The sequence below is a fragment of the Bufo gargarizans genome, chromosome 3, assembly GCF_014858855.1.
Source record: "Bufo gargarizans isolate SCDJY-AF-19 chromosome 3, ASM1485885v1, whole genome shotgun sequence".
NCBI classification, from domain to species: Eukaryota; Metazoa; Chordata; class Amphibia; order Anura; family Bufonidae; genus Bufo; species Bufo gargarizans.
Genome location: NC_058082.1, coordinates 188,755,094 through 188,768,171, shown reverse-complemented (window position 1 = coordinate 188,768,171; position 13,078 = coordinate 188,755,094). Strand labels below are relative to the sequence as shown.

The 13,078-nt window shown below is 40.1% G+C and overlaps 1 protein-coding gene across 3 annotated transcripts in view; it reads left to right on the top strand.

Moving 5' to 3' along the window:
• Positions 1–13,078, top strand: part of UGGT2 (UDP-glucose glycoprotein glucosyltransferase 2) — a 421,287-nt gene that overhangs the window by 96,624 nt on the left and 311,585 nt on the right. For all 3 annotated transcript variants that reach the window (XM_044284938.1, XM_044284937.1, XM_044284939.1), the window contains exons 10-11: positions 8,468–8,528; positions 12,075–12,166. In XM_044284938.1, coding sequence (XP_044140873.1) covers positions 8,468–8,528; positions 12,075–12,166 — 153 coding nt within the window. The remainder of the gene's footprint in view (positions 1–8,467; positions 8,529–12,074; positions 12,167–13,078) is intronic.

Sequence of the window (13,078 nt, the reverse complement as noted above, 5' to 3'; positions counted from 1 at the left end):
TAGATATATGCATTGGAATGCAGAGTAAATTCCCGGTTCATTGGCGGTTTTGCACCGGCAGCTAAAGAACCACTCAAACCTTTATCGGAGCTCGAACATAATGCAGTAGATGGATAGATTATTGTTAGTGTACTTATTGCAGTCAGTTTATAGTCCTGCTTTAGGAATTGCTTTAAATTGTTTTCTATCTCATTTTAGAAGAGCAATCGAAAAGCATAGGGCGATAATACTTATACCAGCTGTAAATGAGATTCTGCCACATTTCCACAAATAATTGAATTTATGATAGAAGTTTGGAAGTTTTCATTGTGAATACTCCAAAATGAGTCCTTGGTTTTATTATATCATATGATAATGCGTGTAGAAGATTGGTCCACATTTAACATGAGTAACCATTAACTGAAATTTAGATTGTACCTCATCAAGCAGTAAACAGTTCAGCACAAGGAATTAAAGAGCTGTTCCGGCAGGCCCCCGTAGATTGCAGTGTTTCTCTATTAGATGGGTACCTCTTCAGCTCTACTGATCTGGCTGATGTATGTGAATGACATGGCTGCTAAACTTTTGTACCAGCCATTTTCTGAATGTCTGTAAAGGTCCCTACACACACAAATTAGCAGGACATCATATGTATTATGCAAACAGTATGTTGGATGGATTTTTTCCGCCTATAGGGAAAGTGATGTAAAAATGGCAATGGCAAGAAACATCGCCACTAGTGTTGAGCGAACTTGTGTTTTAAGTTCGGTGTCTAAAGTTCGGGTTCGTGTTATCGAAGTATCCCGTTATGGATTCCGCTACCACGGACCATAATGGAATTTAGAATCCATAACGGGATACTTCGATAACCCAAACCCGAACTTTAGATGCCGAACTTAAAACACAAAGTTCGCTCAACACTAATCGCCACCTAATTGACAAAAAAACACCAGTACCAAAAAATGTTAGTGTGTCTTGCCTTTAAGATTTCCCATAGATCTTCAGCGAACAAAAAAAAAAACTGCTGTGCAAAAAACACCATAAAAGTGTAAAAATGTACAGAAAAACATCACCAAAAATCATGCTTTTGCCCTAAATGACATTGAATGCCAGAAATATTGAAAGGGCCTTGAGTGAAACCCCCTGTAAATGTGGTAAAAATAACAAGAGTCAATACTCTCCTTTTTTCTCCTTGCAGTTTCCAGAGCTGAACTCTGGTCCTCCCCACTGCTGATGTCATATTCCTGGCGAGAGCGGTGTTCCATGCACAGAAGTCTCGAGTGCAGCCAATTATTATTATTATTATTTATTTATTTTAAAGCGCTATTAATTCCATGGCACTGTACATCCAGACAGGGTTACACAAATATAAAATACAATAAACAAGAAACTATTAACAGACAGAGGGGTAGAGGACCCTGCCTGCAGGAGATTACAATCGGTATATGGGATCCTTGATTTCCAGAGGAGCCGACCTATGTGCATGAAATGTCACACCTGCAGGTAGGAAAACAACGGGCAGAGCGGGAAGAAGCAGGGCAAAAAAAGGGGCGAGTATCGATTCTTTGATTCTTTTGTTATTTCTCCACATGTACAGGGTCTGCCCAAGTTTTTATTTAACTCGGACAACCCATATAAGAGCAAGGAAGTTTTTTGCTTTAATGCAGTTAGTGCCCAACCTTTACTTGACTTTCCGTCTTCAAGGTCCTTTCACGGGTGTGGATTGGGAGGCACACAGCCACTTCTGGGCTGCAGAGACTAGCAGCAAAGTATTCTATTGTCTCTTGTACTAAAGTGCATAAAGTAGGTGATACAATCTGACAATACTGCTAACAGTGCGAGTCCTGGAGGAAATAGGCACTGTGTGAATCCTAAATAGAGCGGAGTATGAGTTATTCATGCAGTCTGCCAGTTTTTACAGAATAAATATAATAAACAACCCAGACAGAGAAAAAAGCTTTTTCTTCCCTTGCGTGATTACTCTAATGATAAAGTGATATGATGTGTGTTCCTGAGTAGCATACAGTAATATATGAGCTATAATGATTATCTATGGACAGGCCCGCTTATAGCTAGTGCACAGCAAATACAGCAGTTACTTTGTGGAGTTTTTTTTAGGATTATTTTTAAGGCTTCATTTGTCTGAATAGAAAATGGATCAGAGCCACCTACGTGCGGTCATTGACTTCTGTATAAGTAGCTCTGATCTGAGAGCAGCTGAAGTTCAGTCTCTGGCCCCTCCACAACTGTGGTGTTGGTGGACGTATAGAATACGTCTCCCAGTAAAATCCTGTCTCTTTAAGCCAGAGCAGAAAGCCACAGAGAATGGCATTACCTCTATAGGAATGAGAGTATATGGGTATTTGATGGGTAGCCCATTGATTTCAGTGTGCAAACTTTTATGTCCTATAAGACTGTCTGTCCAGTGCTATAAACCAGTGCTTATTCTTTGTCACAAAGGAGACCAGCCTGTTTGAAATATAGAGATAAAAAAGACACTAAGTTTACCTTTTGAAGCCATGCTAAAGATGGTATTATGAAATGGCATACAGTAAATAAATATTCCCAATGTAATATAATGAAAAAATATATATATACAATGCAACAGCACTCTGCAAACCAAATAAAGTATGCTTATTTAGTAAATTTGAGATTCTTGGCAAATACAATTTTGTACAAAGTTACTTGGGCTCATCTGCCAAATGTCCAGGCGATCTCTGTAAGACGGGAACATAACACTAAATTTTACCTGTTATGTGCCATAACTGCCACCAATAAAAGTCCACTCTATACCTCTTCTGGTGCCAAATGGCTTCCAGTGGGTGCAGGGAGAGCAGGCTACAGCTGTATACTTACACTAATTAAAATCAGCCTATGGGGCAGACAGGCTGGCACCAGGAGTGGTATAGAGTGGACTCTCATCGCATTCATTGGAGGCCATCTGGTACCAGGAGAGGTATGGAGTGGGCTTGGCATGCATGTTGATACCCTGCCTTCCCTGGATTTAATGAAGGCCATTTTGGCACCAAAAATGATAAAAAGCAGAGTGGGCCCAGCATGCATATGGAACCTGTACTCCCTCAATTTTATGGTGGCCGTCATGGCACATAACAGGTAGTATTTAGTGTTAGGTTCCCGTCTTACTGAGATCGCCTTGGTGTTTCAGACGGGCTCAAATAACTTTGTTTAAAATTGTATTTGCCAAGAATCTCAAATTTACTAAATAAGCGTAGCATTAGCATCAGAATACTTTCTTGTACTTTACCATCTCAGTGAGCAGGACAAAGAAATAAGAAGGACAACAAACAGCAGGTGGTGCTATACCTGTACATTTTATTGAATAACTCAGTGGCTATGCTGTACAGGAGCAGTAGGCAGTATGCGTGGTCAGCAAATATCAGGAAAAATGGAGCTCAGGCGTAAGCAGAGGTCAGAGAAGGGGACAGGGTTGCACACTGTTGTAACTGTAAGGAGCAAGAACAAACACGTAGCAGACTAGTAAGCAAATGAACCTTATTGCTCTGGACCAGAGTGGTCTCGCAGACATTAGCTGGAGTCAGGAGTACTTCAGGTATACTGACCCTTTAGGAGGCAGGGAGCTTCTTTTTTCCCCCCATCAATCTGTACTCAACACTGTTCTCAGTAAAAGACACCTGAAAGCCCACCTGGAGCTTGGAAAAAAAAAAAAGCTAAAGTAGTCTCAGATTGAGAAACAAGATTATCTGGTCTGATGAAAACAAGATTGAACTTTTTGGCTTTATTTCTAAGCATCAGGCTTATAGGAAACCAGGCACTGCCCAATACCATCCCTACCGCGAAGCATGGTGGCAGCATCATACTATGGAGGTCCTTTTCAGCAGCATGGACAGGGAGACTGGTCAGGGGTTGAGGGAAAGCTGAATGGAGAAAAGTATACAGATATTCTTAATGAAAACCTGATCCAGGGAGCTCTGAACCTCAAACAGGCCAAAAAGTTACCTTCCAACAAGACAGTGACCCTAAGCACACAGCCAAGACAACAGAGGACGGGCTTAGGGATAACTCTGAATGTGGCCAGAGACCTGACTTGAACCCAACAAATAACTCTGGAGAGACCTGTAAATGGCTGTCCACCAACAGTCTGAATCCAACCTGACCGAGCACGAGTGGATCTGCAGAAAAATCCCCAAATCCAAGTGTACAAACCTTGTGGCATCATATCCAAGAAGATGGGACGCTGTAATTACTCCTAAAGGTGCTTCAACCAAGTCCTTAGTAAAGGATCTGAATAATTATGTCAATGCACGATTTTAGTTTTTCCTTTTCAATAAATTAGCAAAGATTTTGAACATTCTGTTTGCCCTTTGTCATTATGGGGTATTGAGTGCAGAATGATGGGCAGCTTGAACTTTTATTTTTTTATTTTAGCACAAAACCGTAACATAATGTGAAAAAAGTGAGAGGGTCTAAAGCCTTTCTACTGTATATTCATTGTATGGTATTCTGACATGTATAAGTGATATCCTTCCATACCAGAACACAAATGAAAAAGAAAACTATATATATATATATATATATATATATTGAACTGTCCTTTTTTCACTCAACAAATTAACCCCTCAGAATTAAAAGATATGCAACCATAAAAATCAAAATATCACTTGACTTAACCCTTTGGCTACTGGAGGTTTTTGCGTTTAAATTTTTTAATTTTCCGTGAGGCATAGCTTTTTTATTTTTCTGGTCACATAGCTGTATGAGGGCTTATTTTTAGCGGGACAAGTTGTACTTTCTAATGCCACCATTAATTATGGCATAAAATGTTGTGGGAAGCAGTAAAAAAGAAATCCAAATGGAGTGGAATTGGAAAAAAAACACCAATCCTTCCATTGCTTTACGGGTTTTGTTCCCATGGTGTTTTGTTCACGGCAAAACTGACCCATGCCCTTCATTCTCTGGGTCAGTACGATTACAACGATACCCCATATGTATAGGTTCTTTATGTCTAAATAGTGCTAAAATTAATTTTAACTTTGAGAATTTTTTTTTTATATCACCATATTCTGACCCCCATAACTTATTTTATACTTATGTCTAATGAGCTGTTTAGGGGCTAATTATTTTTGGAAAATCTGTACTTTTAATTGATATGATTTTGGAGTATGTGTGAATTTTTTTATCACATTTTATTGCATTTTTTTGCATTACGGCATTCGACGTATTGGAATTTTTTTGCTATTTTAATATTATGGGCATTTTTGGTCGCAGTGATACCCATGATGTTTATATTTATTCTTATTTAGGTATTTATTTTTTAATTATATGGAAAGGGTGGTGATTTAAACTTTTATATTTTTATATATATATATATATATATAACAGTTATTTTTTGTGATCATTATGGGCCTCATATATGAGCGTATGCATTTATATATTTTTTTACATTTTGGTTTATCAGGAATTTATTATTAGTGTAGTTTGCTCACTTTTGATAATTTCTTATCCTGGCCTGCCATCTGGTGGCCAAAATAAGAAATGCAGGTTGAATACTGTTAGCCTACTCAGTAAGGCTTACAGTATTCAGCGCAACTACCTATGCCCGGATTGGACACACGGGACAAAGGTAGGAAGCGCGAGCGTCTGGGTTTTTGTGCAGTTAGGTGCGGTGATCTCACTTGATCATAGCATCTAAAGCATTTAATTACCTCAATCGGCTGTATGAAACAGCAGAGATCTGACGGCCATGACGCCCGCTGCACGTGCGTCATGCGTACACATGTACGGCACTGGTAGCCTAAGTCCTCTTTCACACGGACGTCACGTGTGAGGGCCGGATAGGATGCGCGACTTTTCAGCGCGAGTGCAAAGCGTTTTAATGCGTTTTGCACGCGCGTGAGAAAAATCGGCATGTTTGGTACCCAGACCCGAACCCGGACTTCTTTACAGAAGTTTGGGTTAGGTGTTGTGTAGATTTTATTATTTTCCCTTATAACATGGTTATAAGGGCAAATAATAGCATTCTTAATACAGAATGCTTAGTAAAGTAGGGATTAAAAATTAAAATGAATAATTTAGCTCACCTCATCCACTTGTTCGCGCTGCCCGGCTTCTCTTCTGTCTTCTTCTTTGATGACCTGGGAGAAAAAGGACCTTTCATGACGTTACTGCGCTCATTACATGGTCCATCACATGATAAGCATTCTGTATTAAGAATGCTATTATTTTCCCTTATAACCATGTTATAAGAGAAAACAATAATCATCGGGTCCCCATCCCGATCATCTAGCAACCATGCGTGAAAATCGCATCCGCACCTCCTTGTGGATGCTTGCGATTTTCATGCAGCCCCATTCACTTCTATGGGGCCTGTTTTGCGTGAAAAACGCACAATATAGAGCATGTTGCGATTTTCACATAACACACAAGTGATTTGTGAAAATCACCGCTCATGTGCACAGCCCAATAGACATGAATGGGTTCGGATTCACTGCGGGTGCTATGCGTTTACCTCGCGCATTGCACCCACGTGGAAAACTCGCCCATATGAAAGAGACCTAAGGGTTAAAGGGGTTTCCAGGGTATAGGTACTGATGATCTGTACTTAGCATAAATCCTAAATCGCAGGTCCTTGGGGGTATGGCACCCAGCACCCCCTCCAATTAGCTGTTCGCAGCAGCCACTGGCTCCAGGATCAATAAGGATAACCGAGCTGGAAGCACAGCTCTGTTCTCTAGTGGTTGTGTCTGGTTACTGCAGCTCTGGTCCCATTTACTTGCTTCCAGAAGTTTATTGGTTGGGTGAATTTGAGAATATTGATAAGTGCGCTTCTTATTGTAGAAGTAATATCTTTTTCTCCTTTTCTGTAAATAACATAATAACATAGTTTATAAGGCTGAAAAAAGACCTCTGTCCATCCTGTTCGGCCTGTTATCCTGCAAGTTGATCCAGAGGAAGGCAAAAAAAAACTGTGAGGTAGAAGCTGATTTTCCTCAATTTAGAGGAAAAAATTCCTTCCCGACTCCAATCAGGCAAAAAAGTATTACGGTAAATGATAGATAATCACAAAATAGTTTTCATACAGCTTAGGCCTCTTTCACACTTGCGTTGTCCAGATCCGGCGTGTACTCCACTTGCCGGAATTACACGGCGGATCCGGAAAAACGAAAGTGAACTGAAAGCATTTGAAGACGGATCTGTCTTCAAAATGCGTTCAGTGTTACTGTGGCAGCCAGGACGCTATTAAAGTCCTGGTTGCCATAGTAGTAGTGGGGAGCAGTATACTTACAGTCCGTGCGGCTCCCGGGGTGCTTCAGAATGACGTCAGAGAGCCCAATGCGCATGGATGACGTGCCATGCGATCACGTGATCCATGCGCGTTGGGCGCCCTGACGTCACTCTGGAGCGCCCCGGGAGCCGCACAGACGGTAAGTATACTACTCCCCCGCTCCCCACTACACTTTACCATGGCTGCCAGGACTTTAGCGTCCCGGCAGCCATGGTAACCATTGAGATAAAACTAAACGTCGGATCCGGCAATGCGCCGAAACGACGTTTAGCTTAAGGTCGGATCCGGATCAATGCCTTTCAATGGGCATTAATTCCGGATCCGGCCTTGTGGCAAGTCTTCCGGATTTTTGGCCGGAGCAAAAAGCGCAGCATGCTGCGGTATTTTCTCCGGCCAAAAAACGTTCCGGTTCTGAACTGAAGACATCCTGATGCATCCTGAACGGATTTCTCTCCATTCAGAATGCATTAGGATAAAACTGATCAGGATTCTTCCGGCATAGAGCCCCGACGACGGAACTCTATGCCGGAAGACAAGAACGCAAGTGTGAAAGAGCCCTTAACCAAACTTCCAAATGGCAAATATGCTTGAAGGAGTTATCCCACAAAAAATTATTTTTCAAACCAGAACCTAGATCTGAATACTTTTGTAATTGAAGTAATAAAAAATTTTGTATAGCCGCGAAGCTATTCAATAAACTATATCTGTGTGGTGCCACCTGATGTTTTTTATTTTTATTATTTCTCTGTCCACCTTACTGAGGTGGACACACATGCTCAGTTCCATCTTTCCAGACTTCTGATCTGTGATAGGGAGAGAGCTGCAGCAGAAAGGACATGCCCTCTGAGCTGCAGCAGATAGGACATGCCCCATGAGATGCCAGCTTATCTGTATCTAGCAGTGCAATTGGAGCATTTAATGGGTATCTCTCTGGATCTATGTGAGGTACCGGGCTGGGTCTAGCTTTGTTAGAAATTGTCATGTACTACAGTATATGATGTCTGATTTTCATCGTTTTACATTAATCACAGGATAACCCCTTTAACTATACCAGGATACAGTATATCTCGTGCCTCCTGTCTCTGTAAAATGAAACAGATTTTCCTGTTGAGTCTAGATATTATTATTATTTTTTCCCCCCGTATCATCTAAGCCTGTTGTATCTATCCAGGAGATGTTTTCCTATCACCCCTTTTATATCCTTGTTTTTCTCTTTTTACGAAGGTCTTTAACAAGAATTGCACTAAATCAGGAGATGAAAAAAGAAATTGAGGAAAATCAGAAGGTGTGTTGCAGTCATTGTAAATGTTTGTATATGGTAAATGTCAGAGAACAGAACAGAGAATAAGCAGGGATGAACTTCAAGGTTAGCTGCACACGATGCGGTATACGGCGGTTTTTCCGCAAGGATTTTCATGCGGAAAAACTTCAGCGTCACATAGTACCAGAAAAATGAATGAAATTTGTCAAATCTCATGTACAGTTTGCTTTTTTTCTTCAGTGCAGGAATTGACCTGCTGTGCGGATTCTAAAATGTGCAGTATGTCCATTGTTTCTGCCATTCCACACCTTTTGTAGAGTGGTTTTACAATTGACTTTAGTGTTAATATAAACAGAAAATCTTCACCAAAAAGCGCAACAGAAAATGCATTTTTTTAAAAAAACCTTCCTGATCCGTGATCAATGGAGCGGATTTATGTAAGTTTTTTGTGTGGTTTTAATGCGGATCTTCTACAAACAAATCTGCACTATGTGCAGGTACCCTAAGGGTATTTGCACGCATTACGCACAGTTTTTCGTGCAGAATAAAAGCTGTGTGATAAAATACTAGCAAAGTGAATGTGATTAGACTATTTTTTTTCTTCCATGTAGAAATTGACCTTCTGTGAGGATTTAGAAATTCATAGCATGTCAATTGTTTGATAGTGTTTTTTTTTTTTTTTTTTTTTTGTGTAGATTTCACCCTTAGCAAATGGTGAGATCTGCGGCAAAAGCATATTAAATCTGCAAGTAATAAGGTTTTCATACAAATTTGGGGCGAAAATGTAGAGTAAAACGCCTCTTGCACATGAACGTATTTTTATTCAGTTTCAATTAAGTTTTTTTTGCGGACCGTATACGGAACCATTCGTTTCAATGGGTCCCAAAAAAAAAGGGAAGGTACTCCGTGTGCTTTCCGTTTCTGTATTTCCGTATTTCCATTCCGCCAAAGAATAGAACATGTCCTATTATTGTCTGCATTACAGACAAGGATAGGACTGTTCTATTAGGGGCCAGCTGTTCCATTCCGCAAAATTCCGCACACGTATGTGATCCTTATTTTTTGAGGACCACAAAATACATACGGTCGTGTGCATGAGGCCTAATGCTCACTAAAATCTGTGCGAATATTCTGTTTGTAAACCCACACCCATGAGCAGGTAAGCTGTAAGTATATAATCGTATAGATGATGTGACGCTTAATATAATCAGTTTGGCTGTTTATGGTACGCTTGCTTCTTTTCAGAATAAATCTGCATTGTTTAAAGCCCCAGATGATGGGCATTATATGTGTGTTATATTTCCCCATGGCAAAGTAGTCCTGCACCACGTACACTCCACATGCTGGAAGCCTTAAGATGTGCAAATGACCGCACTGAGAAGATAATTAAACGGATTCGGGGTGGACAGAAGCCCTTATGAGGACTGTTGTCATGTTTTACATTCGGCTCCCCCAAGTGTATAGCACTGAAACTTTCTAAACCATACTGTTTGCAGGCATTAAATTGGCATTGGCAACATAGTGCCTATAGTCCATCCATCTAGCAGCAGGGGTTGGCAGCTCCAGCTGTGCAGAACGGAATCATTCCCATTTGAGATAATGAAAGCCGAGCACCAAAATGCAGCACAGGGAAAGGGATGAGAAAGGTGTTAAAAGTAGAAAAATTATGATGATTGGGTTTAGGCAAAATAGTCTTCGGTCTGCACAGTAGCATGTGAAATTCAGGCCTAGATTATTAGATAAAAAAAAAAAAAAGAATTTGCATTCCCCCTTATGTCTCGCCATTGACAGTAGTCAAATGAGTGTTACAATGCAGGGGCTCTAACGAGTATTAATGGCCTTTGTTCTACATCATTAGCTTATTTTTCTTAGTATGTTTTCTCTTGAGATATTACTTGTCATATTGTTATGAAGATTCTTTTTTGTGTAAAGCAGCCATTGCTTTATGAATTCTTGTATAGTTCCTTATATCTGTATTGTGTGTATCCAAATGTTGTCATGTTCACACTCTGAACAGTGGAAAGCAACCTATCCCCAGGACTGCTCAAGGCAATATAAATATATATATTTTTTTTGTGGCCTTTGCAGAAATGTAGTTTAAAGGAGCCTCAAGACCAAATGAAGTTTTATTGTCTCGCACACATCTTGTGAGTGACCGTGGTCACCTGAGTCTGGAGTTAGTCTCATAGGGGAGGGAATATGTCTCATGGAGCGTGAGCACGTAAACTCCGCCCCCAATACAGCACATAGCGATCTGACATCCGATGCGCCAACGATCTGGCACTGCCCTCATTGGTTTGTAAACAGGTGAAATAGCAATCTAAATACAGTTTTGAAGTTTTTGTATGCAGGGTGGCACTCTATTACTAGGACATTTGTTTCCAGGAGTGGTCCTTTTAAATAATGCCTTGGTGATATCAAGTCATTAAAATAGTTTTAAATTATTATAGGTTTTTGCACATACGGCTCAGACAACTGGGTTTCTCTAAAGTATGTTTTATACTGTTTTGGTGCAGTCTTTTAAGCTATTTTTTTCCTGCCAAAACTAGGAACTAGTCTTGACAACTGGAAAACAAAATACTTGTTCCTGTCCCTCCAGATCAACAACTGTACCACAACTGCATTAGGCTTTCATAGTGTCCATAACAAAACCTAGTAAGGCCCCCACCTAGGAGAGGCCCCTGCCATTAGGGAATACTATTACCATGAACACATCCGCAAACAATGTTTAGCTAAGTGGTAAGGTATGCGTCAAAGTAACATCTACATAAATGCCAGGATGCAATACAGTAGCTCTTCAGTGGGATCGGGCCAGATGGGCTAGCCTGCTCTCCCCATGTGAGCCTTCAGTGCCCTTGATCCTGTTACCAGTTTGCTGGTTGTTCTTCCTTGGACCACCTTTGGTAACTGCATATTAGAAAAGCTCCACAAGACATACTATTTTTGAGATGTTCTGACTGTTCTGTCTTTTCATCACAATGTGACCCTTGTCATAGTCACTTAAACTGAACCTTGTACCATGAAAATGCAGTGCAACCTGAAGGCAGTATGTATAGAGCAGGAGATGCTGAGCAGACTGATGTGTAGTAGTATGGGAAATATTCATCAGAACCTGTAATTTAGGCTTTTAAATCTTTGCTCATTCTGAGCTCAATAGCCATATGGTCGGTCCTATTACTGATCGGCGGCCACCTTCCTTTGTATAAGTGTGTATACAATCACGGATAGGACCACTCATATATCTATTGAGCTCAGAATGAGGAAAATAATTTGCAAATTTACAAAATCTTTTCCCCTAGAACTATATATCAATCTTCTCAGCTCCTCCTGCTCTGTAACATGATGCCCACAAATATTGCTACATTTTCATGCCCATCCTTCCACTTTCAGCATTTCATCTTTGCTGCTTAAAATATCAGAATGCTTGGCACGTGCCATTGTGATTTAAGCGTGGTATGATTGGGTTTACAGTCTAGCCAGGGTGATGTTTGCTAGATGTAGATGTAACGTATGTAAATGCTAAGCCTTAGAAACACTGTATATGTTTTTCTTTTTCTTTTTTACTGAAAGCATTTATCTGACACATATGGAATCCAGCCTGGAGATGCAAGCCTGTATATCAATGGTCTTCACATTGATCTTGATGCATATAATTCCTTCAGGTAAGACTTGTATTGTTGCATGTAGTTAACAAGTATTTAGGATTACACATACAGTATGGTTGTCCCACAATACCGTGGACTCCGGACATGTAATGTTGCTTGTACGAGCAGTTGTATTTGCTACCACTCAGTACAGGGATGAAACATCATTATTTTTATTTTCCAGGAGCAGTGTAGTTACTGTTCACATACAGTTCTCTCTCCATCTTTTGGGAAACAATATGTCCCAGCATACCCTATAGTTTCACAGCACTTGGAATCTAGCTATTGCAGGCTAGTGCTGTAAAAAGTAGGCACTTTTTTTCCTGGAATATTAAAGGAAGCCCACTAGCTTGCATCTCCTCAAGGATTTATACTAACCTGTTCCTCACCACTCCAGTCAAGAGCTGGCTCCTGAGGCATGAAACCAAAGAATGATTATTAGGTTAGGTCTTCTGTACCTAATGATTTTGTTCTCTAATAGTAAGCAGAGATATTAAAATTATGAAGAACAGAGATGCAATGATAAAGTTATTAATTGCTACACAATGATTAAACTTTATTTACAAAAAATTGAACACCACTAGGCCTCATTCAGATCTTGTAGATTTAGTAAGTAAAAATGGGAGAATTATAATGGAAATAGTGGTATGTATTTTCTTCTTCATTCACTCCTTATGTTGTCTTCAAAATACGGGGTGTTTTCAAAAAGAATGGTGCAAAAGTAGAGTCTATAAGGCCTATAGCTAAAGTAACCAAGTTCTGCTCTTGAAAAATTAAAGCTCTGCTGTAGTCTTCTTTTAGACAGTTTTCATGAATCTGCCCATTTGTGTACAGGTTAATTTAAGGCCTCATGCACATGACCTTATGTATTTTAAAGTCCACAAACTGTTGATCCACAAAATATGGATATAGTCAATGTGCCATCCACAT